Below are 23943 nucleotides of genomic sequence, written 5' to 3'. Positions count from 1 at the left end.
ATTAAAGGGTGAATGCTAGGATAACACCCTTAGGATTAGCCCAAAGTCAATCTGGTTAGTTGACTCAGTGATTCGACACCCACTCTCCATAAAAAAAAATGCTGTTCATGTAATCGCTTATCTTGCTTCGTGTAAAAAAAAAAATCTTGGGCAAAACATTATTTGAAATTTCCAATATTTGAACCTAATTTGTTTATCGGTTTGTGCAAATTTAATTGTGCATGATTCCAATTTATGGTATTCTTAAATGTATTTTATTAACCATCTAGTGTTCTTTCAATAAGGGTGCCACTATATTGTAAATGCATATATTGATTGCCTATAGATTGTTATATCCTGATTTACATCACTGTGCTGCATATGGTGATGCACTATTAGCAACATGTCTCTGGTGAAAGTTATTCTACTGTATGTATTTTTTATGAATATTTCTGTTTATATTGGTTCTCTGACATCCTATAGATGGGAACTCTTAGAAGTGACCTGGATTTTCTTTTTGGTATTTGGCACTTCACAATGGACATCAAAATTTAATCCAACTGTAACTATGTTAGACCTGTTTTACATTTGTGGCAGGAGTTCTGGCAGAGAACAGTCTGCTGGAGCCCTCCGGATCTGACACTGTCGGTTGTTACCGAAATGCCCACTATCCCCATCGACTATAATGAGGTTTGATGGAGATCCGGCCACTACCCAGCAAATATGCCGGGATTTGGCCAGACAAATACGGCTCCACGCAGCTGTATTTGTCTGGTCAAATTCTGGCATATTTGCCAGGTAGCGCTCGGATCTCTGCCTGACCCCATTTATAGTCAGCATTCCGGTAACGCAATGTTGGATCCATAGACCTCAAGCAGGCTCTTCTCTGACAGAACAGCCTACCAGAACTCCTGCCGCAGATGTAAAACAAGCCTAATATTAGCACACAATCAGTCTCATATGTCATCTACTATAATCATTGATTTACTATGTCAACAGAGATAGAACCACCCTACCTTTTCCCAATACTTAAACAAACTGTCTGACAATAGTATGGCGCTACATTGATACCAAACAAGTACCTCACATTTCTTACATCTGAGCTAAAATCCAGCCATTGTATATGAGTCTCATAAATTCTACATTTCAAAGTAATAATTATTTGGAGTGTTTGGCTAAACTACAATAGAAAAATTGATATTTGACTACTTTATCAAAAATGCATAGCAGATGACAGTACAGCATATTTCTTGATCTACGGCATATATATTGCATGGTACCCGTTATTGAAATCTTGTCTGTATTTCTAATAATAAAGCATTTGAAAGTTTAGAAATGAGCCTGATTTGCATGGTTCATTTTGTTCTCCTCTGTAGAGCCAGGCTGTGGCCCACTACAAAGGCACTAAACATGCCAAGAAGCTCAAAGCACTGGAAGCCATGAAAATTAAGCAGAAATCTTTTGCTATGAAGAACAACGCAAAGACTATCTTCACTTCCATCCCTACTAATACCATCAATGGCAGCTCTGAGAAAACAGGTTAAGCGATAATCTCTCTTTGATTGTTGACTGTTTCACTACCTGTCTGGTTATGTGTCTGTTGTATTCATTCACATTTCTTTCATTTTCACATATTCTCTGCTGTGTTTGTTTTACCACTTTCATTTGGTGCAATTCTGACTGTCAAAGGAAATATTTCACCAAAAATGTTATCAGTTAAAACCAGATAGCTATGCATATCCCTTTTGTCTGATCAGTTGTATTATTGCAGATTTATATATTTTGTTCCCTGAATATGATGGGGGCGGCCATCTTGCATGAACTGTTCTTAACAGCATTTAGAAAGCATTAAGAAAACTGCTTTACGGCAGCCATAGACAACATTATCAGGAGGGGACGCTATTGACTTCTGTGGGAGAGTTTTCTAGACATGCTCTGTGACTTTTAACGAGGTCATTGTACAAGGGAAAAAGAGGTAAGCTTTGATAATCACCTATGGTGAATAGTGGATCGTGTCTTATCTATACACAGAGGTGTTATCATTATAGGCAGGATAAGAATGGCAAATAAGCAGGTAACTGCAGTCAAGTGATCTGTACAGTCCAATAAGTGGTATCTACTATTAGCTTAGTGGCCAATGTGAAAATTGCAGGATTATATGATGTTTGTTTAAATCAAGGGGCAAGAGGGGAGCAAGCGGGGCCTCACTGCTCAAGGAGACTGATTCTTGCAATTAATTTGATTCATACAAATCCTTTTTCTCATCACTACCCATAAGGTAACAATTTTGGACCATCTTTTGAGATAAATTTGGATTATATTGTTCCTTTGTTTTTCCTCAAAGAAATGTATTAATAAATTGGCAACTGGGTGTTACCATTCTCCTTATCCCTACAAGTTCTGATACTGTCAGCACTGATTAGACAAATATATGGACTCCACCCAACTGATTACATTAGTTATGAATTTCATCCTATTTTTTTTATGAGGAATATAAAAGGAATAACAAAATGTATAATTATAAGAAAAGATTTTCCAGAATTCTGTGCTAAAATAGGCATGTCACAGTGGTGATAAGTCCTGCCTATATAAATTAGCATATAGAGAGAACCCTTAATATCTGTGTGTGGTGGGTAAAGCAGGAATTACAGAATTTCTCTAGCACTTCAACAGCATTAGAACATTTTACATGATAATGTACAATAAAATCATCAAAACCACACACCGTCTCATCATCTCTCTCTATATCATGTTGCCTTCAAATTGGGTAACATAGATGACCTGACAGTTCTAGTGTAATGCATTGATACAAAGGTGTCCTGCAGAAGAATTTGCACAGACATAACACTTACTGTACGCATACTATATATGATATGACAATATTTATCACTTTGTAATTTCTCCAGTTGATCAACAATTCTAAACGTTGTATAAAATTATGCATAAAGTCATCGTTTTATCCAAAGGATTTAAGCAATAATACATTGCAAGGCACAATTTATGTGGTGCACTGTAGCTGCCACTTTTGCTTAAAGGATTTTTCCAATTAAAAAAAATGCCCCCCACAATGCCTGGGCCCCTCCTATAGATCATACTTACCCAGTTCCCTGGCACCTCATTCACTCCGGATTCCTGCATGGCCACTGCTGCATCTCCCCGCCTCATGGATAAAAACATCCAGTGATGGGCAGTGTAGCCAATAGCAAGCCACAATGGTGACTAGCCTCCCTAGCATCACGGGTAATGTCATGTCTGTTGGCTGCTCCCCCTGTCTCCGGATGTTTTGATCTGCTATGGGGAGATGCAGCGGTGGCCGTGCAGGGCTCTGGAGTGATGTGGGTGCTGGGGAGCGGGGTAAGTATAATGTATAGTAGGGGCCCGGGCATTGTAGGGGACATTTTTAGAACTTTGTACAAAACAGAGAATGGTGACTTAATTATATAGTCCTACATCACACTAATCAGTGCAATTCTCTTCTGTGGGCATCTTTATCTAGGCTTTGGGGAGCAATAGAACTGTCATGATTCTGATGTCATGTTCTGATCAAAGTGTTCCTATAAGTGCACATTTACACATATTTTCATTAAAAATCGGAAAGCACACATTGAGTTTTCACTCAACTGTGTATGAGCAGATCTATAGATGCCAGGGGTGGATTAATATACAGGGTGGGCCATTTATATGGATACACCTTAATAAAAATTTTGTTTTTCAATAGGAAGAGGGTCATGTGACACATCAAACTTATTGGTTTTAATGTAACTTTATTCTTTCATGAGTTATTTACAAGTTTCTGACCACTGTGTTCAATCTGCTGCCCATTGTGTTGGATTGTCAATGCAACCCTCTTCTCCCACTCTTCACACACTAATATTTTCATATGCTGTGAAGATACGAGATGTGCAGCACCTAAAAACAACGGATACTGGAAGCCTGTGCTAGTATTTCTCCTGCAGTGTTGCTATCAGTGTGTGAAGAGTGGGAGAAGAGGGTTGCATTGACAATCCAACACAATGGGCAGCACATTGAACACATTTTATAAGTGGTCAGAAACTTGTAAATAACTCATGAATGAATAAAGTTACGTTGTGAAATTCCCAATAAGTTTGATGTGTCACATGACCCTCTTCCTATTGAAAAAACAAATGTTGGATTCAAAATGGCCGACTTAAAAATGGCCACCATGGTCACCACCCATCTTGAAAAGTTTTCCCCCTCACATATACTAATGTGCCACAAACAGGAAGTTAATATCACCAACCATTCCCATTTTATTAAGGTGTATCCATATAAATTGCCCACCCTGTAGATTAATATACATACCAGGGGTGGATTGAGTGCATCATAGGCCTGGGGCTCTTTACCTAACTTCGGCCTCCTCCCTCCATTTGCCACCTTTCGCATACCACCCCATATTTTTTCTGGTAAATATTAAAGAAAACTAGACCACATATACTGTATAGTATAACACTCGCATTCCCTCATAGTGTACAATGCTCCACAGTATGCAGTATACAGTAAAACACCCCACAGTATACGGTGACATCATGTTCATCGGTCACATGGCCCTGGAACAGCTTCAAGTGAATGGAGCTGAGCTGCGATACTAAGCACAGGCACAGTTACTATACAATGTATGGCACTGTTTGGTAAGCTGTGGGGAGGCCATGGTCTCCCCCAAACAGCTGATGAGCAAGGTTCTGGGAGTCAGACCTTCACCAATCATATTAATAATTTATCCTGAGGGTAGCCATCAATATCAAAATCCCGAAGAACTTTAAGTAATGTAAAAGTCAACATGGAACTGGGACGAGACATTCCTTTGAGGACATCAGAGAGGGGCGAGCACGCTGTTCACTCAGCAGCAACCGTATTTGAGGGGATGGTTCAATTCCTTCAAGTCCCTACCTCCTCACTCTCCTCTCTCTTGGGGCCTGTCCTGTTGTTACTGAAGCACTAGCATTGGTCTTAGAAGTGAAAATATTAATAAGTAATGGCGCAGCCGTTGGCAAACTACTCTTTGTTAGGCATACTCAGCTTTCCTGGATTCCTTTTGTCTCATCCAGCTTTCCCTAGATAAAATATATGCTTCCTCGAGCCTACTATAGATATGAGAGGAATCTTGGGGTGAAAAAAGTGATCACTGACACTGTCTCACTATTTGAGTATATATATATATATATATATATATATATATATATATTTAAATATATATTTTTTTTTAAATCACTACTTTTTGAAATCCCTCCAGAAGTCAGGAATGCTGCTGCTGCTACTGCTTTGTGGCTGTGGTGTGCTTAATGTACTTTTCTCCACATTAATAGATGACATAAGACTATGTAAATAGAGTAACCCATGCAGCAATGTTTCTAATTGTTTGCAGATGCTTGTGCCCTAGTATGAGGGCTCAGGGACCTCACTGTCCTAGAAAAAACACAGTCATTTCTAAAACCAGCATATATAGTTCTTCATTATCTGCCTGCAGACAGACATGTTTCAAATTATAAGAATCTTCCTAACGCAGGGAGATACAGTTCTTCGTCTCTACATGGGCAATGATTAAAGTAATATCAGCAATAATGGAATTTACGGAGGGATTTACAATAGCGTAAATCTCTCTGAACATGCTACAGTAATTTGCTGTTGCCATGGTAACCTTGCCATTTAGAAACAATTCCCTTTTGCCCGCTTACCTGTCAAAATGTAAATACTGCAAACTAAAAGGACTTAGATGCAGGTTACTCTTCCAGTATCCAGGTCTGATATTTGAAGACTCCCGTCCCCTGACATATTTTGTACATATCAAGCTCTACTATTCATAAGGTTTTATAGCTGTGGGCTATGACTGCAAATCAACAGCGTCACACTCAACACTTTCTATATATGATTTTAAGTCTGTTGATAGGATTGACTATTTGGTAAATTTATGTAAAGTCAAAATAGGTTGTTTTATTTGATAATATATATCCCTGCCATTCATATAGCACTAACGAATTCTGTAATGAGTGATATTTTCCCATGTCCTGAAGATAATGTTATGATTCTGGCACAGTTTGAAACCTTGGAATGTCAGCTTTCAAACAGTCCAACGCCCATATTTCTATCCCCTACCTATCTAGAGATATAAGTAGCTATAGCAGTCCCCTCTTCCCCTTCAGTTTGGAGGAGCAGGGGGAGGAGTTGCAATATATAGAAATTTGGAATTATGATCATTGTACTGACTCAAAGAATAAAGAATAAAATAATGTTAAATTGGTGCTATTTTACCTTTCCCCCTACAAATAAAATGTTAAAAGTAATTTAATACAGCTATATATATCCCAAACTGTTTAAAAAAAAAAACTACAGCTAATCCTGCAAAAAGAAAAAGAAAAATTGAAGATATTTTTTCTAAAGTTACGACTGGTGTAACGCAATAGCAGACAATGTTACTGGTCCTTAAAGGGAATGTGTCAACAGAAAATTACCTATTGTCTAAATCGTGTTTAACATATTTTTAAAGAATTTGTGGTTATTTTTAATTTTTCATATCAACATCTATATTTAAACAAAAAACCATAAAATTCTGCAGTTTTCCCATAGGTCACTAAGCCAAATTATTGCCACCACTACTATACTACTGTACAGTTCACTTTACTGCAGTTACCTGCTTATCTATGCACAAAGGTGATATCATAGGCATAATTAGAATGACAGATAAGACAGGATCCACCATTCACAATAGGTGATTGTCAAAGCTTATCTATTTTTCCTCGTACAATGACCCCTGCACAGAGCATGCCTAGAAAACTCTCCCATAGAGGCCAATGAAGTCTCCTTCCGCCATTGTGTCTATGGCCCATGGGCTGCTTTAAAGCAAATTTTTTATGCTGTGTAAATGCTGTTAAGAACAGCTCAGGCAAGATGGCCGACCCCATAATCATGTTCATAAAATAGAATAAATACATCTGCAATCAGAAATTAAAAACGGATTAGTAAAAAGGGATGTGTTATTATCTGGTTTTAACTGGCAGAAAACATTTTGGTGACACATTTATTTTAAGGCTAAACTTAATTATGTCACTAAGGGGTTAAAAATGCAATTGTGCTCCCTGAGTTGTGTGCCAACAAGATTTACTTCAGACACATATTAAAAAATGTACACTAAAAAGTGACATTTTTGGGAGGGTTTTTCCAATTTGAATGTGACTGATAGGAGGTTAATGCCAATCACACACATGTACATGAATATGCATTAATGGGTTAAACAGTAATGTATTTTACATGCAAGCATAAGCTACAATGGACCCTTTCAGAAATAGGAGACCTGGTATTGGCAATGTCAACATCGGAGGCTGGAACCATACATGCTCATAGGACACAAAAAGGTCAGCAATCACGTGATTTATGCCAGTGACCACTTCTTAGGACTGTTTCTGCCCTCCTCCACTATGGCGTAGGTGTTGAAAGGTAATCAATGTGTTGTGTGCAGTTTACAGTCAGCATAATACCCTCTATCTACCTGAACCGAATGTGTCTATTACCATTCAGCGCCTGCACTGTAGTGGAGGAAGGCATGAACAATCTTAGGAAGTGGTCACATGATTTGCCTTCAAAGCCTAGGAATATTGTTCATACAGGGCAGCCGGAGCCTCCAACTTCAAGGATGGGTTGCAGTATACAATAGTTTATGCTTGCATATAAAATTTCTTATCACTTATGGGCTTCTTAAACTTGTAGGTACAGACTGGCCAACCCCTTGAAAGTGGTAAAACATATCAGATAGTCCCGTTGGTGAAAGTTGATGAGTCGGCACCCTCACCAAAGACCAGAATATGGTTCACAAACCCATTTGCTCTCTAATGGAGTTTTTTGTAACTAGGAATCTATGACAGAAAGATCATTCAGTAGCAATATATTTGAATGCACCTCGTTTTTCCAATATCCTAGTGTCAGATGTATATTGTAATAATGTTTTGTCATTTATACTGATTTACTATACTCATCTGTGCTTTGCAGTTTAGACAGTTTCAGTAATCCCTTAATTCTACCTAAAAGGGTAGATTAAATGACTAAAGAAATGACTTAACTGTTGTCAGATCCCAGAATCATTCAGAAGAGCCAGTTTCCGTACAGCACATAATGCAGTAATAACGCGGCAAATGTAATGGTTTCCATATCCCTAAGGAAAACGGCACATTGTTTTTTGAACACAGCCATATATCACTTTCCAAATGGAGGCAGCGCACACACTAAAAATGTAATGATTTTATTGTAGAAAATCTATTGTAGAAAATCTATTATAGGGAGTAGACAAAGTCACAAACTTCCTTCCTTCTTAACTTCATGTTCCTATAGTTCTAAAAATGCAGATTTTCTCTCCAAGCCTTCTAATTGGCTAAAAGTATAAAAAATATGCTCTGAGCCAATCAGATGTCTGTTCACGTCTGTTCCCTCTGCTCTCTCATGCAATAAGCAATCAGAAACCTTAGGATAGGTCCTCAATATCAGATCGATGGGGGCCTGACACCAAGCATCCCATGAAGCAGAAGGTTCCATTCACTGTGTAATGGCTCTGCCTGCATAATGCAGTTCTTCTCCTACATAAGTGAATTGGAACTGTGCTGTGGTACATAAAATCTGAGACTCTCGGCCAATATATTTAGATCAAAACACATCTGTGCCCACCTACCCAGCGCCAAGGTGGTCTCAGTCAAGCAGGTCCTACTCTAAACCTACCTATGCCGTTGGACATCTATGTCCAGGACTCTGCACTTATAGTGTGCTGCTCCTAGTCACCTCTATGTACTTCCAGCAACCGTTGAGAGGAGGATCAAGCACAGCTATATGTACCACCTAATAAAGGCCACCTGTTTGATAGGAGGGGCAAAAAATGCACAAGAATGCTACTCCCAAGATAAAATAGAAGTGCATTCCCACTTGAAGGTGCCACTCCCTTAAGTAGCACAGATGTGTTTTGATCAAAATATATTGGCTGAGAATCTTGAATTTCATCATATCAGAGTGAGGGCTTAGTCCATACATAATGCTTGCATCTATTATGATTCCCCCCCCCCCCCCCATAAATGTAGCCATGGATATCTGTATATTTATTTATCATATCATTCAGGATGTTTTTATCTTTGTTTTTTCTCTGTGATTTTTGGACAAAGCCTTCTGCTTCAGGCTCCTTCCACAGTTTTTGGTTGATCAGTGGGGGGTTTCGGATGTCACAACCCCTCCGATCTGATGTTGACACTGAGGATAGGGCGTGAATATTTACAAGCTGGAAATTCCTTTTAAGGCTAAGCTAAAAATATGATAGGTGTCTTTTAATGTCAAGGAGGGTTTTCAATTAGTCCCGGGTTGTTCAGATAGGTCAGGGATGGGCAAACTGCAGCTCTCCAGCTGTTGTAAGACTACAAATCCCATCATGCTGTAGGCTGATAGCTGTAGGCAGACCTGGCATACTGGGAGTTGTAGTTTTACAACAGCTGGAGAGCCACAGTTTGCCCATCCCTGACATAGGTAATAAAGAGGAATCAAATGTTAGCATACTGTACACTTTTTTTTCCTACTCTTACTCAGCAATAGGAATTGTAATTATAATGGCATATATTAGCTTAAGCTAATATTTTATTGAATGTATTAAAATATACTTGTAGTGATCCTCTAAAATCCTTTTAAGTCTGTATGTTCCTGTTACTAATTTAGAATAAAAAATTAAGTGAACTTGTTTTAGCTTCCTCCAATTTTAGGCTGCACACTAGAGATAAGTGAAGATATTGAAAATTCTATTCTGCTGCTTCACCAAATTTCACAAAGAATTTAGCCTCTTGACATATTACTTTATCACGAAACACATTTCTTTGTATGTAGCAGCAATCGCATCCACCCCCTCCGTCATTGAACCCCTTAGATGACGTGGTCATCACTGATCACAGCATCTGAGATAAAAAAAATCAGGGCTTTCGGGGGTTAATCAGGTAAAATAAACCTTTCCTTTCATTTCATTGCAAAGAGCCCGCAGCAAGATTTCTCACGGTATCCTCAATCAAGATGACCAAGGTGGATGAGGTGAGTTTTGTTTTTTTATTTTTTATCATTTGTTACCACAAAATGAGCAGAAATTCTACTTTGTGGCAAATAAAATCTTTCCTGAAATTTGGATCAAAGTCAACTTTGGATATTTAGATTCGCTCAACACTACTACACATCTTTAATTTCACAACATTCATTTTAACAGGTGACAGAATTGTAAAAAAAAACTTCAGCTACCTTATCCCACTAATTCCTCCCTGTGTAGATAGATAGATAGACAAACAAGGATTTACAATCTGTGTGTATGTAGAGGGAACGAATATAATTAGGACCTGACCTGGGTAAGGTAATTTTACTAGTTTATTTACAAATGCCTATCCAGGCAATAGAACCTGTCTTGACCCAGGTGTAAATTAATACTTCACTTTTATTTGAATACAAGAAAAACCTAAATGCTAAGTGTGTGCGAGGTGCACTCTTTAATTGAACTTAAACAGAACCAAAAAATTAAGGGGTGTTAAAAACACAATACACCACTTCTCTGGTAGGTCTATTGCTTTGACAATTAGGCAGGGTGAAGAGATGTGCACTATCTCTCACCCTTACCACTGTAAGGGCAGAACACTACCGTACCACCGTCCGTGGTGGCAGAGTCACCGCGGACGGTGGTACGGTTGTGTTCTGCCCTTACAGTGGTAAGGGTGAGAGATAGAGCACATCTCTTCACCCTGCCTAATTGTCAAAGCAATACTCCTACCAGTGAAGTGGTATACTGTGTTTTTAACAACCCTTATTTTTTTATTTTTTGGTTCTGTTTAAGTTCAATTAAAGAGTGCACCTCGCACACACTTAGAATTTAGGTTTTACTTGTATTCAAATAAAAGTGAAGTATTAATTTACACCTGGGACAAGACAGGTTCTATTGCCTGGATAGGCATTTGCAAATAAACTATGTAGAGGGAACTTTACATAAAACATGGAGAAATGTCTTACTAACTGGTAGAAGACCCGGTTCAAACACCAATTCTCAGCAGCGTGCAGATAAGTGACAATACTGGGGGAACTTTCACAGGTGCAAAATAGTTTTACACTGATTGTGGACAAGAATAGAACATGCTCTATATTTTTTGCGCGTCTTCAGAACGGAGGAATGGATGCTGACAGCACACGGTGTGCTGTCCGCATCTTTTGCTGCCCTATTGAAATGAATGGGTCCGCACCTATTCCTCAAAATTGCAGAACAGATGGGGACCTAGAAATAAGGTCTTCTGAATGGACCCTCATTGTGATTTGGTTCTTTTCTTATGATCCATAGTACATACTTATTTCTGTTGCTTCATAAAGCTTGAAAGACATTTCATGTTGGAAGCTGCAGGCTATGTAGTGTTCTAGCTCTGGGGACAAATTTAACAAGGAGCAGTAAAGCTCTTGAGGTTCTTCTAAAATCACTATAAATACTGTATACAGTAGGGTAGTAATGTAATCATTTCTAATATAATATATTTAACTGTTTTTTCTTTCTAAAAACATCTTAATCAGAAACATATTAACTATTGGTGTTTTTTTATTTTTTCATCTTTCCCTTTCCCACAAATCCCTTTTCCTTCTCATACTGTATTTTTCTCATTCAAGAATGGCAGTGTGGAAGACTGGCTCCTCTAAGATAAAGAGAAAGAAAAGCAATTATTTTCATAAACTGCTGTGTTGTGACATCATCTTAAATGAACAGTATGAAGTAAGCTCAAAGAACAAAACTGTTGAGTACTGAATGTGTAACATACAGTAAAAGAAAAGGAAAAACAGCTTAATACTAAAAAAAAAGTCCATCGACAGTGAATCTGTGTTATCTGGTTTCATTGACTTTCTCTTTATACAAGAAAACAGTGTAAAGGCATCTTACTTGAAAGCATTAGAGTGTACATATTGCTTAGTCTTCCCAAATTCTTTGCAATGTTAATTAATTCCACAGTCTGTCTTTGTAAGGGTCGGTGCTTTGCTTATCTGAAAGAAAGATCCAAATCCCCTCACACAGTCCTCAGCTTCATAGACCCTGACGGGCCATACATATGCTCTGCACATGTTCACACTGCCACAGAGTAAGACCCTCGTCTATGATATCCAAGTCATTGTCATGAAGAGACAGCCCCTTATAATGTTCATATTTTGACTGCCTGTAGCAGCAACTAGGAGTATCTAAGTAAAGGTGGATTTATACAGATCCAGTTTTACTCAAAATAAATATGACTTGTCCTGGGTGTACTGGGAAGAGAGTATGCAAATGAGCTCATAGCATTCTCTGCCTCTAATGCCACCAGATGTAAGGTAGCTAATGTAAGACCTTTTAAACAGGCCTTGACACGTGACTTTGATAATATCCTCTTCCTAGAATTCTCAGAGGAGCATTGCCTGGCTTTTATGACTCCTCATGCCGTTTAGACACTCTTCATAAGGAGATATACTATCTATCCCCCGAATTTTGTCCTGGGTTTAGACCTAGAACACTGCATAGCCTGCAGCTTCCAACATTAAATGTCTTTCAAGATTTATGAAGTAACATAAATATGTATGTACTATGGGTCATAAGAAAATAACCAAATCACAATAAGGGTCCATTCAGAAGTTTTTAATGTTAGTACTGTGTAAAATGAAGCAGCCTATTTAAAATTCTGCGGTAGACAATATTTTTCAAAATATTTATCAAAATAATGTAAAACTTTGTTTTGGACCAATTTAGATGATTAACAGTCTAAATATCTGAGATGCTAAAACTTTACCTTTATTACCTTTACTCAGAAGTAATAAAAATAAATGATATTAGGGATATAGTGTTATAAAAAATTGGCAAAGTGGTGCTGATTTAGGTGCCCATAGGGAAACCTATGACATTGAGGTGAAATAGCCCCTCTTATTCTTCAACTGTGGCCCACTGATGCCTTGTTTCTAGTGGCTTCAGCCACTGCAGACATATGTGCCTTAGTGGGAGTCAAGTTATAGTTCTCCCAATAACGGAAGCTAGTGGTATTGGGTGGCATTGGCAATCAAAAATATAAACTTCAGGTGCCCCCAGTATTTTCCCAATTGGTTTGTCAGTCAATTTATGTAGTTCACTGACAGACATTGCTATTCCAGGTTCACGGTGTACCAGTGCACCCCTTCTGTGCCATCCTGCTGCCTAGAGTATATGCTCTTAAAGTGGCTGCAGTTTGCCCTGAAATACCCGCAAATTATACTTAACACATTTCTGTGCTCTTTGTTTATGGATCATGTCATCAGAAGTGCATATAAATAATTGGAGCTACCTGAGTGTCAGCCTGTAGGTGGCCGCAGGTAATTGTCTGCGTTGTTCTGCCAAGTAGTGTTGATTGAGCACCAAATCGCTTGTGTGCTCAAGTAGAACACTTTGCGATGCTTGGGTGTTCTATCGAGCACCCGAGCACAATGGAAATCAATGGGAGAACCCCAGGCACCCCCTGCTCTGAATAGGGGAGGGTGTTGGGACTCTAGTTCGACTTAAAAGTCCCTGCTCTGACTCCATATATAGCTATATCCATATATGGAGTCAGTGCTTGGGGACACCCCAGTGTATTTAAATCTAATTTCTGAAAAGTTTCTGACGGGATTTGAACTCCCAATGTTGTACCTTAGAAGCAAGGACCTTATCCACTTATTCATATAAAGCTGAATGCAAAAATGTGTCAGAAATACCTCATAGAAGTTTCTGATGAATTGAACATTCCTATTCAGCAGAAGACTTATTTTATATTTATATTTTATGTAGTGTAGTGGTTAAGGTCCTTGCCTCTAAAGTGCAAGGTTGGGAGTTTGAATCCCAGAAGAAATATATATGTTTTTAGACATAATACAGTTACATATATTATTATATATTTAGAATATATCAAATAATATATGTATATACAGTACAGACCAAAAGTTTGGACACACCTTCTCATTCAAAGAGTTGTCTTTATTTTCATGACTATGAAAATTGTAGATTCACACTGAAGGCATCAAAACTATGAATTAATACATGTGGAATTATATACTTATCAAAAAAGTATGAAACAACTGAAAATATGTCATATTTGGACTCATCAGACCAAAGCACAGATTTCCACTGGTCTAATGTCCATTCCTTGTGTTCTTTAGCCCAAACAAGTCTCTTCTGCTTGTTGCCTGTCCTTAGCAGTGGTTTCCTAGCAGATATTCTACCATGAAGGCCTGATTCACACAGTCTCCTCTTAACAGTTGTTCTAGAGATGTGTCTGCTGCTAGAACTCTGTGTGGCATTGACCTGGTCTCTAATCTGAGCTGCTGTTAACCTGCGATTTCTGAGGCTGGTGACTCGGATGAACTTATCCTCCGCAGCAGAGGTGACTCTTGGTCTTCCTTTCCTGGGGCGGTCCGCATGTGAGCCAGTTTCTTTGTAGCGCTTGATGGTTTTTGTGACTGCACTTGGGGACACTTTCAAAGTTTTCCCAATTTTTCGGACTGACTGACCTTCATTTCTTAAAGTAATTATGGCCACTCGTTTTTCTTTACTTTTTTCGTGCCATAATACAAATTCTAACAGTCTATTCAGTAGGACTATCAGCTGTGTATCCACCTGACTTCTCCACAACGCAACTGATGGTCCCAACCCCATTTATAAGGCAAGAAATCCCACTTATTAAACCTGACAGGGCACACCTGTGAAGTGAAAACCATTTCAGGTGTCTACCTCTTGAAGCTCATCAAGAGAATGCCAAGAGTGTGCAAAGCAGTAATCAAAGCAAAAGGTGGCTACTTTGAAGAAAGTAGAATATGACATATTTTCAGTTGTTTTATACTTTTTTGATAAGTATATAATTCCACATGTGTTAATTCATAGTTTTGATGCCTTCAGTGTGAATCTACAATTTTCATAGTCATGCAAATAAAGAAAACTCTTTGAATGAGAAGGTGTGTCCAAACTTTTGGTCTGTACTGTATATTAGGGCTAAAAATAGTCACATATATGACAGGTCATCCATAGGCATATATTTAGTTAAGGCTACAGACCTACTGCTTTGGGTCCCAGAGAACATATTTATGACCCATGGAATGATGATCCAGAGTCATTACCAGACATAAAGGTTATTATATATAAAGGGATAAATCTTCTGGTCCCAACTCCCAAACTGTACATTATGAAATATATTAGAGATATATTGCTGATTACTCAAACAATAACAATAACTGTAAGCAGTTTGGACCTACTTAAAAATAAATAAATAGATACCCTTTATGACATTGTGCAATCCTCTGCAGACATTGTCACGAGCCTTCATATATGTCCATTGTAAATCTGACTTTTTGGATACGTCTCCAAAGTGACTTGGTCATGTATTGGTCATTGTAACTATATTCACTGTCACACAACCTCAATTTTTCTCTTTGGGGAAGACATTTGCAGGCAACCTATGATGATCACAAGAATGTCAACCAAAATTGAATTTATCTGGTTATTGCTCAACATTTTCCTCATTAGGGAAATAATTTGATCATGCTGTCAAGGAAATCCACTCCCCTCTCATATAACTGCATGGCAAGTCAGATTTTCCATTCAGAAACCCATCAACACTGAGTAACAACCCCTGTGGGATCTGTTATTGAAGCCATATTGATTGTCATCTAACATTCTTAGAAACAATTATAAGAATTAGTTAAATTAGAGTCTGTTATATTTCAACAATGTAGCCAACTCAAGAAATCATATTTGATGAGCATTTTCCTCTTTAATTTTTGGAAATGAGAAGGAAAAATAGACAAAACGAAGATGGTTTTGTGCCTAGATTTGGACTGTGAACTTTATTGGTTTATTAGATAAGCGCACTATTGTACATTATTATGTCAATGATTGCTTTATTCTAATACACATAGCGGGTGACTTTGAAATCTTAATAACATCTTCAAAAGGATGGAAAAGTGTTGGATAGTATAAAGAAATATGTGGCATATATATAGTACCTCAAAGTTTAGCCAGGATAGCTAGGTTTGCCAATATTTAAGGTTCTCAATTTCCTGTTGGAAAGGTAACCTCCATAAGTTTATTCTACCATTCGTATCTAGACAGTTATATAAAAAAAAATTTTTTTATTTTTTTTGTTTCTTGCAGCTGTCACTAGATGAGCTAAATGATCAAAAATTCAATTTGGCTGCTTTGCTGAATTTCACAAAGAAACTTGATTTTGTCACAAATTACTTCATCACAAATCTCATTCCATTGTATGTAGCGAGCACAAAGACAGGGAGTTGCGATCGTGACTCCCCCCATCATTGAACCCCTCAGATGCTGCGTTCATCGCTGATTGCGGCATCTGACATAAAAATTGAGACCTTTCAGGAGTTAATCAGGGTTAAAAAATGCATTCTCACTTTATCCATTTGCTTGCTGAGAGGCCGTTGCGGCCATCTTGATTGAAAAAACTGTGCAAAATCTCATGCATGGTGACGCATGGTGTTACCAGTGATGATGTCAGAGCAGCACCCAGCCAGCCTAATGATGTCATCACGTCACTGCACAAGATGGCCATGATGGCCTCTCCACAAGAAAATTGATAAGGTGAGTATGTTTTTTTTTTTTTTTTTTTTAACCGTTATTTCAGGAAGAAATTCGGCTTCATAGCAAATCAATTTATTCATGAAATTCGGATTGACGTCAATTTGTTTAATTTTAATTTGCTCAACACTAGTTACTAGTAGTGTTGAGCGAAGCAAGCTTTGGATGCTTCATCCGAAGTAGCTTGGTTCAAAACTTTGGAATAATACCGTATGGGGATTTGTCTCCATACAGTATTAGAATGTATGGGCTTCCATGAGCTGAAGTTAGTTATTCACGAAGTCGCGCGTGACTTTGTTGAATAACTTCGGTAATTCATTTTTAAAGTGGAAAACCACTTTCAAACTTAAAACCGAACTCGGCTTCGGTTCCAAGATACTATTACTTATATGTTTCTATACACACAGTGTACACAATGTTGGATTGTCTTTTCATTAGCAGTACTAGGTAAGTGCCTAGTAAAACCCATCTGCCTCGCTAGATCTACACTTGTCAACAGTTTCTAATGCTGTTTGCTGTTTCTCAATATGTACTCCCAATTCAGAGAAATAAGTATTTTTATGCTATGTAAATTAGCCTCTTGGTGCAGTGAGTGCATTGCCATTACCGCTTATTGAATTCAGAGGCTCCGCTCAGTTTTCTCGGTGTACAATGAGGTGCAACAGCAAAGCCCTCGCTGCTCCAAGAGGCTAATTTGCATTACATAAAAATATGTATTTCTCTGAATTGTAAGTACATACTGAGAAGCAGCAAACAGCATTATAAAGTGGTGACAAGCGCAGATCTAGTGAGGCAGATGGCTTTGGTTACACATATGTGATGACCTTTAGGCTTTACTGCTATTGAACATTTATTTATTGTAATAGAAATCATATGGACTTGATGTCAAATTTAAAATTTTAAATAAAAAACATAAACTTTCTACAATTGAATTATTGAAATACTGTTGCACCAAATACAACGTAGATCAGTCGGTTCAAGCAGACCAAAAATTGCCATAGGATATATACCTATAAAATGTCAACTGCTATCACATATGATCTTCAAATGTCAGGAAACATTACATTTCTTGATGATTACTAGCGTTGAGAGAATAGAAGTCGATTCGCCACAAAGCTGAATTTTCTCATGCTTCGAAGTAGCAAATAAATTTTTCCTGAATGGCATAAAAATAAATAAAAAAAATCATACTGTTACATGGAAGGAAAGAGTGCAGCTCTAAATTCCACCCACACCTCTATCCCTGCCTACTTGCACGGCCCGTCCTAAATGACGGAGTACAACCTGGCAGCGTCCCTTGCCTGGGTACGTGCAGGGGCTTACAGAAGAGAGCAAAAACGTTACAGAGTCAAGAAAGCAAGGGTGAAGGCCAGGAGGTCATGCAGTACACGGGAAGAAGGCAAAGCAAGGTCAAAAACAATCCAAAGTCATTAGCCAAGATGTAACGTCAAATCTAAGGCGGTAGCAAGGTCGAGGTAAAAAACTAGCTGAGGTCAAAACACAATAGGAAATCCAAATACGCAGGTTAGGGTAGTAACACCAATCACTGGCAACCTGTGGCCAGCAAGCTGCCTGTTTAAATAGCCCCTACAGGTGAGTCACGTGACGTGGCCAGCGTCACATGACTCACATTGCACGCCACACAGCTAAGCGCCGATTCATTGCCTAGGGGATGGAGGACGTCGTCCGTGCTGATGAGGCGCGCGGCCGGATCCTCCCCGCCGCCTGGTTGCTGTGGAGACGAGGACGCCGACAGCGTCCCCACTCCCTCACAAACACGGGATGCCGGCAGCGGCTCCCCATTACACAGATTTAACTCATCCATTTGAAAGCGATGAGTCGTCAGCCGCCATCTTGATTGAAGATCTCACACGTGCACATTGATTGACGCTGGGCAACGTGATGACGTCATAACCAAACCGCTGGCTTTTCGCGATCAAATGGATGAGGTAAGTATGATTTAATTTTAATCTTATTTTTTTTACATCTGAGGGGTACAATGACAGGGAGGGTGCAATTGCCACTTCCTTTAATTGCACCCACAACTTTTTTTTGTAAAATTCAGCGAAGGAGCAAATCAAATTGTACAATGCGTCGATCATCACTAATGATTACTGATTCCTCTTTTTTCCATATTTTGGATAATGTTGGCATTATTTTTTTCATTTCACAAGCAATGAATTTGAAAAAAGATTCACCAATGAAAATTCTGTAAAGTTTACATACATTAACTGCAGCTGACCAATCTCTATATGAGTTGTAGATTAACTTTTATAAATGTATTAGTTTCAGTGTTTTTAATATTCAAATACAAACAGCAAGCACCGATCTACTACTTAGAACCTGCTGCCTCCTGTAGCCAAAGGGCCGCACTATGATGTGGGAGGCACTTTTGGTTTGCAGGCCTCTTTTATGTGGCTGATAATTGCTGACCTCAATGTCAAATATATGTTTAGTATTAAATACTCTAAGGGTACTTTCACACTTGCGGCAGAGGATTCCGTCGGAAATCCGGACGCGAACGGATGCATTTGTCAGACGGATCTGGATGCAGATCCATCGGGCAAATGCATTGCAATACCGGATCCGTCTTTCCAGTTGTCATCCGGAAAAACAGATCAGGTATTTATCTTTTTCACATTTTTAAAGGTGTGCGCATGCGCAGACCACAAAACTGGATCCAATTTTCCGGAACACTTGGGGCATTAATGCATTTAGGCAAGTGTTCAGGATTTTTGGCCGGAGAAAAAACTGCAGCATGCTGCGGTATTTTCTCCGACCAAAAAATGTAAGAGGAACTGAACTGATGCATTCTGATGCATACTGATGCATACTGAGCGGAATGCTCTCCATTCAGAATGCATTAGGATAAAACTTATCCGTTTTTTCCCCGGTATTGAACCTCTGTGACGGAACTCAATACCGGAAAACAAAAACGCTAGTGTGAAGGTACCCTAAGTGCATTCATGGTACTATTTTGCAGTCCTATATATCTGTAATCACGTTTGCCCAGCTTGTCGTCTCCTGTGCTGACCTTTGACTGCAGAGACTAGCACAGCTAATATTTATGTGGCTGCTGATTGCTGCTTACATGGATATCGCTGCTATGGAAAGAGACAGAACCATGGAGATAATCATGTTTTATTATTGTGGCCTCTTGGCTGCCATTTTACATACTGCTGAAATGGCCCATTTGTATAGATCAGGGATCAGCATCCTCCTGAAACTGCAACTCCCAGAATCCTCCTTTCACTTCTGAGTTACAAAAATAGCCAAGAAAATATGTATGCTGGGAGTTGTAGTTTCACAACAGCTGGAATGCTGATCCTTGGTATAGCTGATTCTCTGATAGGGACAGATATATAGGCATTGTTGTAGCAGTAACAGCTAACCAGTACAGCGGCATGAGCAATTCCTATATTAATTAAGGTAATTTGCTGGCACTATTATTTGGTGCGCTCCTCTAAAAGCTGGAGATAGCAGCACTCTGTAGGCACTTTGTAGCACTAATGATGGGACATTCTGCTCTAAGCACTGTTAATATATCTAGGCCAGAGGGCACCATTTGTGTCATTAGATTTGTTTTTGTCTTCTTTCAAACATATTACTTAAGTCTATAGTGAATGTCTAAACTGCATTTTCATTTTGGACATTTTGGGGCTAGTAATAATGTTATCAAAAGGTAGCTTGCTGTAGGTATAGCATTTTTTGTTGACATTTTTAATCTGAAATAAGCAAAATCCAAATGTACATAGTACCTGGTGTACCTGGAAAATGATATATCCATATATATTAACAAGACTAAAGGTACTATCATGATGCATCAGGATGTCTTCAGTTCAGCCTTTTTGCTGCGGTTTTATCTCCGTCCAAAATACCGGAACACTTGCCGGAATGCAGGATCCTGGCATTTTTTCCCATTGAAATGCATTAATGCCGGATCTGTCCCCGAGTCTTCCGGCAAAACAGATCCGGCATTGCGGTCTGTGCATGCTCAGACCGAAAAGAATGTGAAGAAAATAAATGCCAGATCCCTTTTTTCCAGATGACATCGGAGAGATGAATCAGGCATTTCTGATCCGTATGACAAATGCCATCAGTTTGCGTCCGTATTGCCGCATTCGGAGGGCAGTTCTGGCAATAGAACTGGCTTCCGGAATCCTCTGCCACAAGTATTAAAGTACCCTTAGTCCAGTTACTCTGAATACAAATGAAAACATATCCCAATTTTATTTTATTTTATTTACCCCCATAAAAATAGCAACTGTATAAATGAATAGTCGAATGGCATTTGTGCATGTATTTTAAAATGCAAGGAACAAAAAAAAAGTAGGCGTAAGGATAGGTCATCAATATCAGATAGGCAGGGGTTCGAATTCGAGCATTAGAGATGGCCTTGCGGTTCGCCCGGAGCCAAATTCTTTTGCATTGTGCCAAACTTTGACCCATGACACATCCATCAGGTGGGACAGGACAGCTAATTTAGACGTTTCAGCACATGGACACACCCCCACCCTATAACAGAACCCAATCTGGCAGCCATTTTACATTCTGTGTTTTGCCAGTGTAGGGAGAGGTTACTTTGTGGAGCTGGGGCAGGCTGTTATGGACACCAAACACAAGCTAATAGGGCCACTAAAGTTCTTTTAAGGACTGGTATAGGTGTGCTATCAATAGGTGTGATATACTGAGGCTTGTGATATACTTATAATATACTTTCTAACATAGAAAGTATATTATAGTGCATTTGTATTGTGCAACAGTTATGTGCGGTTCTGCTGTGATACCACAGCTATACAGAGGGAAAAGCGCTATTGGAACAACAAATTGCAACTGGTGTGATATACCTGTTGCCCCCCAAAAAACAGGTTGAAGGGTGTTATATACCTATAATATACTTTCTAACTTAGGAAGTATATAGTGCATTTGTATTGGGCAGCAGTTGTGTGCGATTCTGCAGCGATTCTGCAGCTATATAGAGGGACAAGCACTATTGGGACAACTATTTGCAACGGGTTTGATATACCTGTTGCCCCAAAAAAACTGATTGAGGGGCTTGATATACCTGCTTCCACAAAATACTGATTATGGGGTTTAAAATACCTGCTTCCACCAAATATTGATTGAGGGGTGCGATATACCTGCTTCCACAAAATACTGATTAAGGGGATTGATATACCTGATTCCACCAAATATTGATTGAGGCCTGCGAGATACCTGCTTCCACAAAATACTGATTGAGGGCTGCAATATACCTGCTTCCACAAAAATACTGATTAAAGGGTTCTATATACCTGTTTCTACCGAATATTGATTAAGGCCTGCGAGATACCTGCTTCCACAAAATACTGACTGAGGGCTACTGTATAGGCCTTTTATGCCGCTGTATATACACAAGACAAGGACCATTGTTTGTTCTGGGTGGTGGCGTATATGTGTGGGCTGGCATGAGGAAATTTTATTACACGTGGTCGTCACAGGTGTTGAATTCCTCTGAAATCCATGCCTCATTTATTTTTAGAAATGTAAGGTAGTCCACACTGTCATGAGCTAGGCGAGTGTGCTTATCGGTCACAATCCCCCCTGATGCAAACCCAGTGGTCGAGGGTTTCATCGCTTCTCAGAGTTTCAACATCAGTCATTAACCCAATGTAGTCAGACACCTGTCGGTCTAGGCGTTCCCTGAGGCTGGACCCGGAGGGCAACTCTCGATGGATTGGCTGCAAGAATGCTCTTATATCCGAAGAAACCAACACATCTTCAGACCGCCCTTTTCTTGCAGGTGCGGTAGGATTGGTACTCGCACCTGATTTGCTGTGGGTAGAAATTCCTGCAACAGAATGCAGCATCTCTTGCAGCAAGGCCTGGAAATGTTGCATTCTGATAGCCCTCTGTGATGCTGGTAACATGTCCGCTATTTTGTGTTTGTACCGGGGGTCTAAGTATGTTTCCACCCAGTAGTGGTCCTTTTTGCTTTTTATATGGGGGTCCCTCTTCAAACACTGGAGCATGAAGGCCCCCATTTGCACTAAATTGGAAGCAGTGGAGCGCCCTGGATCTTGATCATCGCTCAGGAGAATGTCATCCTTGGTCTCCTCCCCCCCAGCCACGGTCAATACTAGGGATCCCGAAAAGTTTCAAGTCCCCCTCAAAGCCTGCTCTTCTTGCTCCTCCTCCCCCCAGCCACCATCCTCCTCTAACTCCTCTTCAGACTCCTGCTGAATTTTCTCAGATGGAGTATCCCCCCAGGGAATTTATTCAGCATTGCAACTTCCTCTTCCAGCTCCTGCTCCTCGACGGCTTCATCAATGACACAACACAATGCACTCTCCAGAAAAAAGGCATATGGTATGATGTCACTGATGGCTCCCTGGCTGCGACTGACCACTTTGGTGATCTCATCAAATGGCCGCAGAAGTCTGCATGTGTCATGGGTGAGCAGCCACTGGCGCAGTGAAAAGAAACCAAGCTCCCCAGAACCTGTCCTGCTGCTGAGTTCATACAGGCAGCCTATCAAGCATATACAAGGTGGAGTTCCAGCGCATCGGGCTATAACAAATCAGACGTCTGATGGGCAGGTGGTGTCACCGCTAAATGTCAGCAAGGCGAGCCATGGCTGTACAAGATCTTCTAAAATGGCCAGAGATTTTCCTGGCCTGCTGCAAGATGTCATGGACCCCGGGGTATTTGGCAACGAATTGCTCTACTACTAAGTCCATGACGTGTGCCATACACGGCACATGTGTCATTTTGCCCTGTTTCAGCGCACTCAGAAGATTGCCACCGTTGTCGCACACCACTTTACCAACTGTCAAATTAGGCGGGGATAGCCACTGATCGGCCTGTGACCGCAGAGCTCAAAGCAGTGTGGCTCTTGGCTTCCAGGCACAACAGCCGCAGCACAGCATGGCAACATCTCACCTGGCACTTCAAATAGGTTCTGGGGGTGCAGCGGAAGAGGCGGTATCAGTAGTAAAAGAGGAGTCAGCCGAGGAAGAGATAGAGGATGGATTAGGTGGAGGAGGAGAAGAAGAGGCAGTCCTGCATGCAAAACTTGGCTTTAACACCAAATCCACATGGGAGCCACGGGTTACATGCTTGACGGCCATCAGAAGGTTCACCCAGTGGGCAGCAAAAGTTATGTAACTTCCCTGCGCGTGATTGCTAGACCACGTGTGAGCCAGAGATATATTCACTTGCTGCTGAACGTGGCCATATGGCTCTGGAATGCCCTTCTGTGAGAAATATTTTCTTCCGGTGACCTTCCAATGCGGTGTGCCAATGGCCACAAATTTTCTAAAGGCCTCCAAATCCACCAGTTTATATGGCAGTAGTTGGCTGGCTAGCAGTTCCGACAAGCCAGCGGT

General features: G+C 39.8%; 1 protein-coding gene across 1 annotated transcript in view; it reads left to right on the top strand.

The window, feature by feature from the left end:
- Nucleotides 1-23943, top strand: part of ZNF385D (zinc finger protein 385D) — a 471339-nt gene that overhangs the window by 322024 nt on the left and 125372 nt on the right. Inside the window, exon 4 of the mRNA XM_044295143.1 lies at nucleotides 1356-1518. Within this exon, the coding sequence (XP_044151078.1) occupies nucleotides 1356-1518 (163 nt within the window). The remainder of the gene's footprint in view (nucleotides 1-1355; nucleotides 1519-23943) is intronic.

The sequence above is a fragment of the Bufo gargarizans genome, chromosome 5, assembly GCF_014858855.1.
Source record: "Bufo gargarizans isolate SCDJY-AF-19 chromosome 5, ASM1485885v1, whole genome shotgun sequence".
Classification (NCBI taxonomy): domain Eukaryota; kingdom Metazoa; phylum Chordata; class Amphibia; order Anura; family Bufonidae; genus Bufo; species Bufo gargarizans.
The sequence above is the reverse complement of the archived record's forward strand: the minus strand, read 5'-3'. Positions and strand labels throughout refer to the sequence as shown.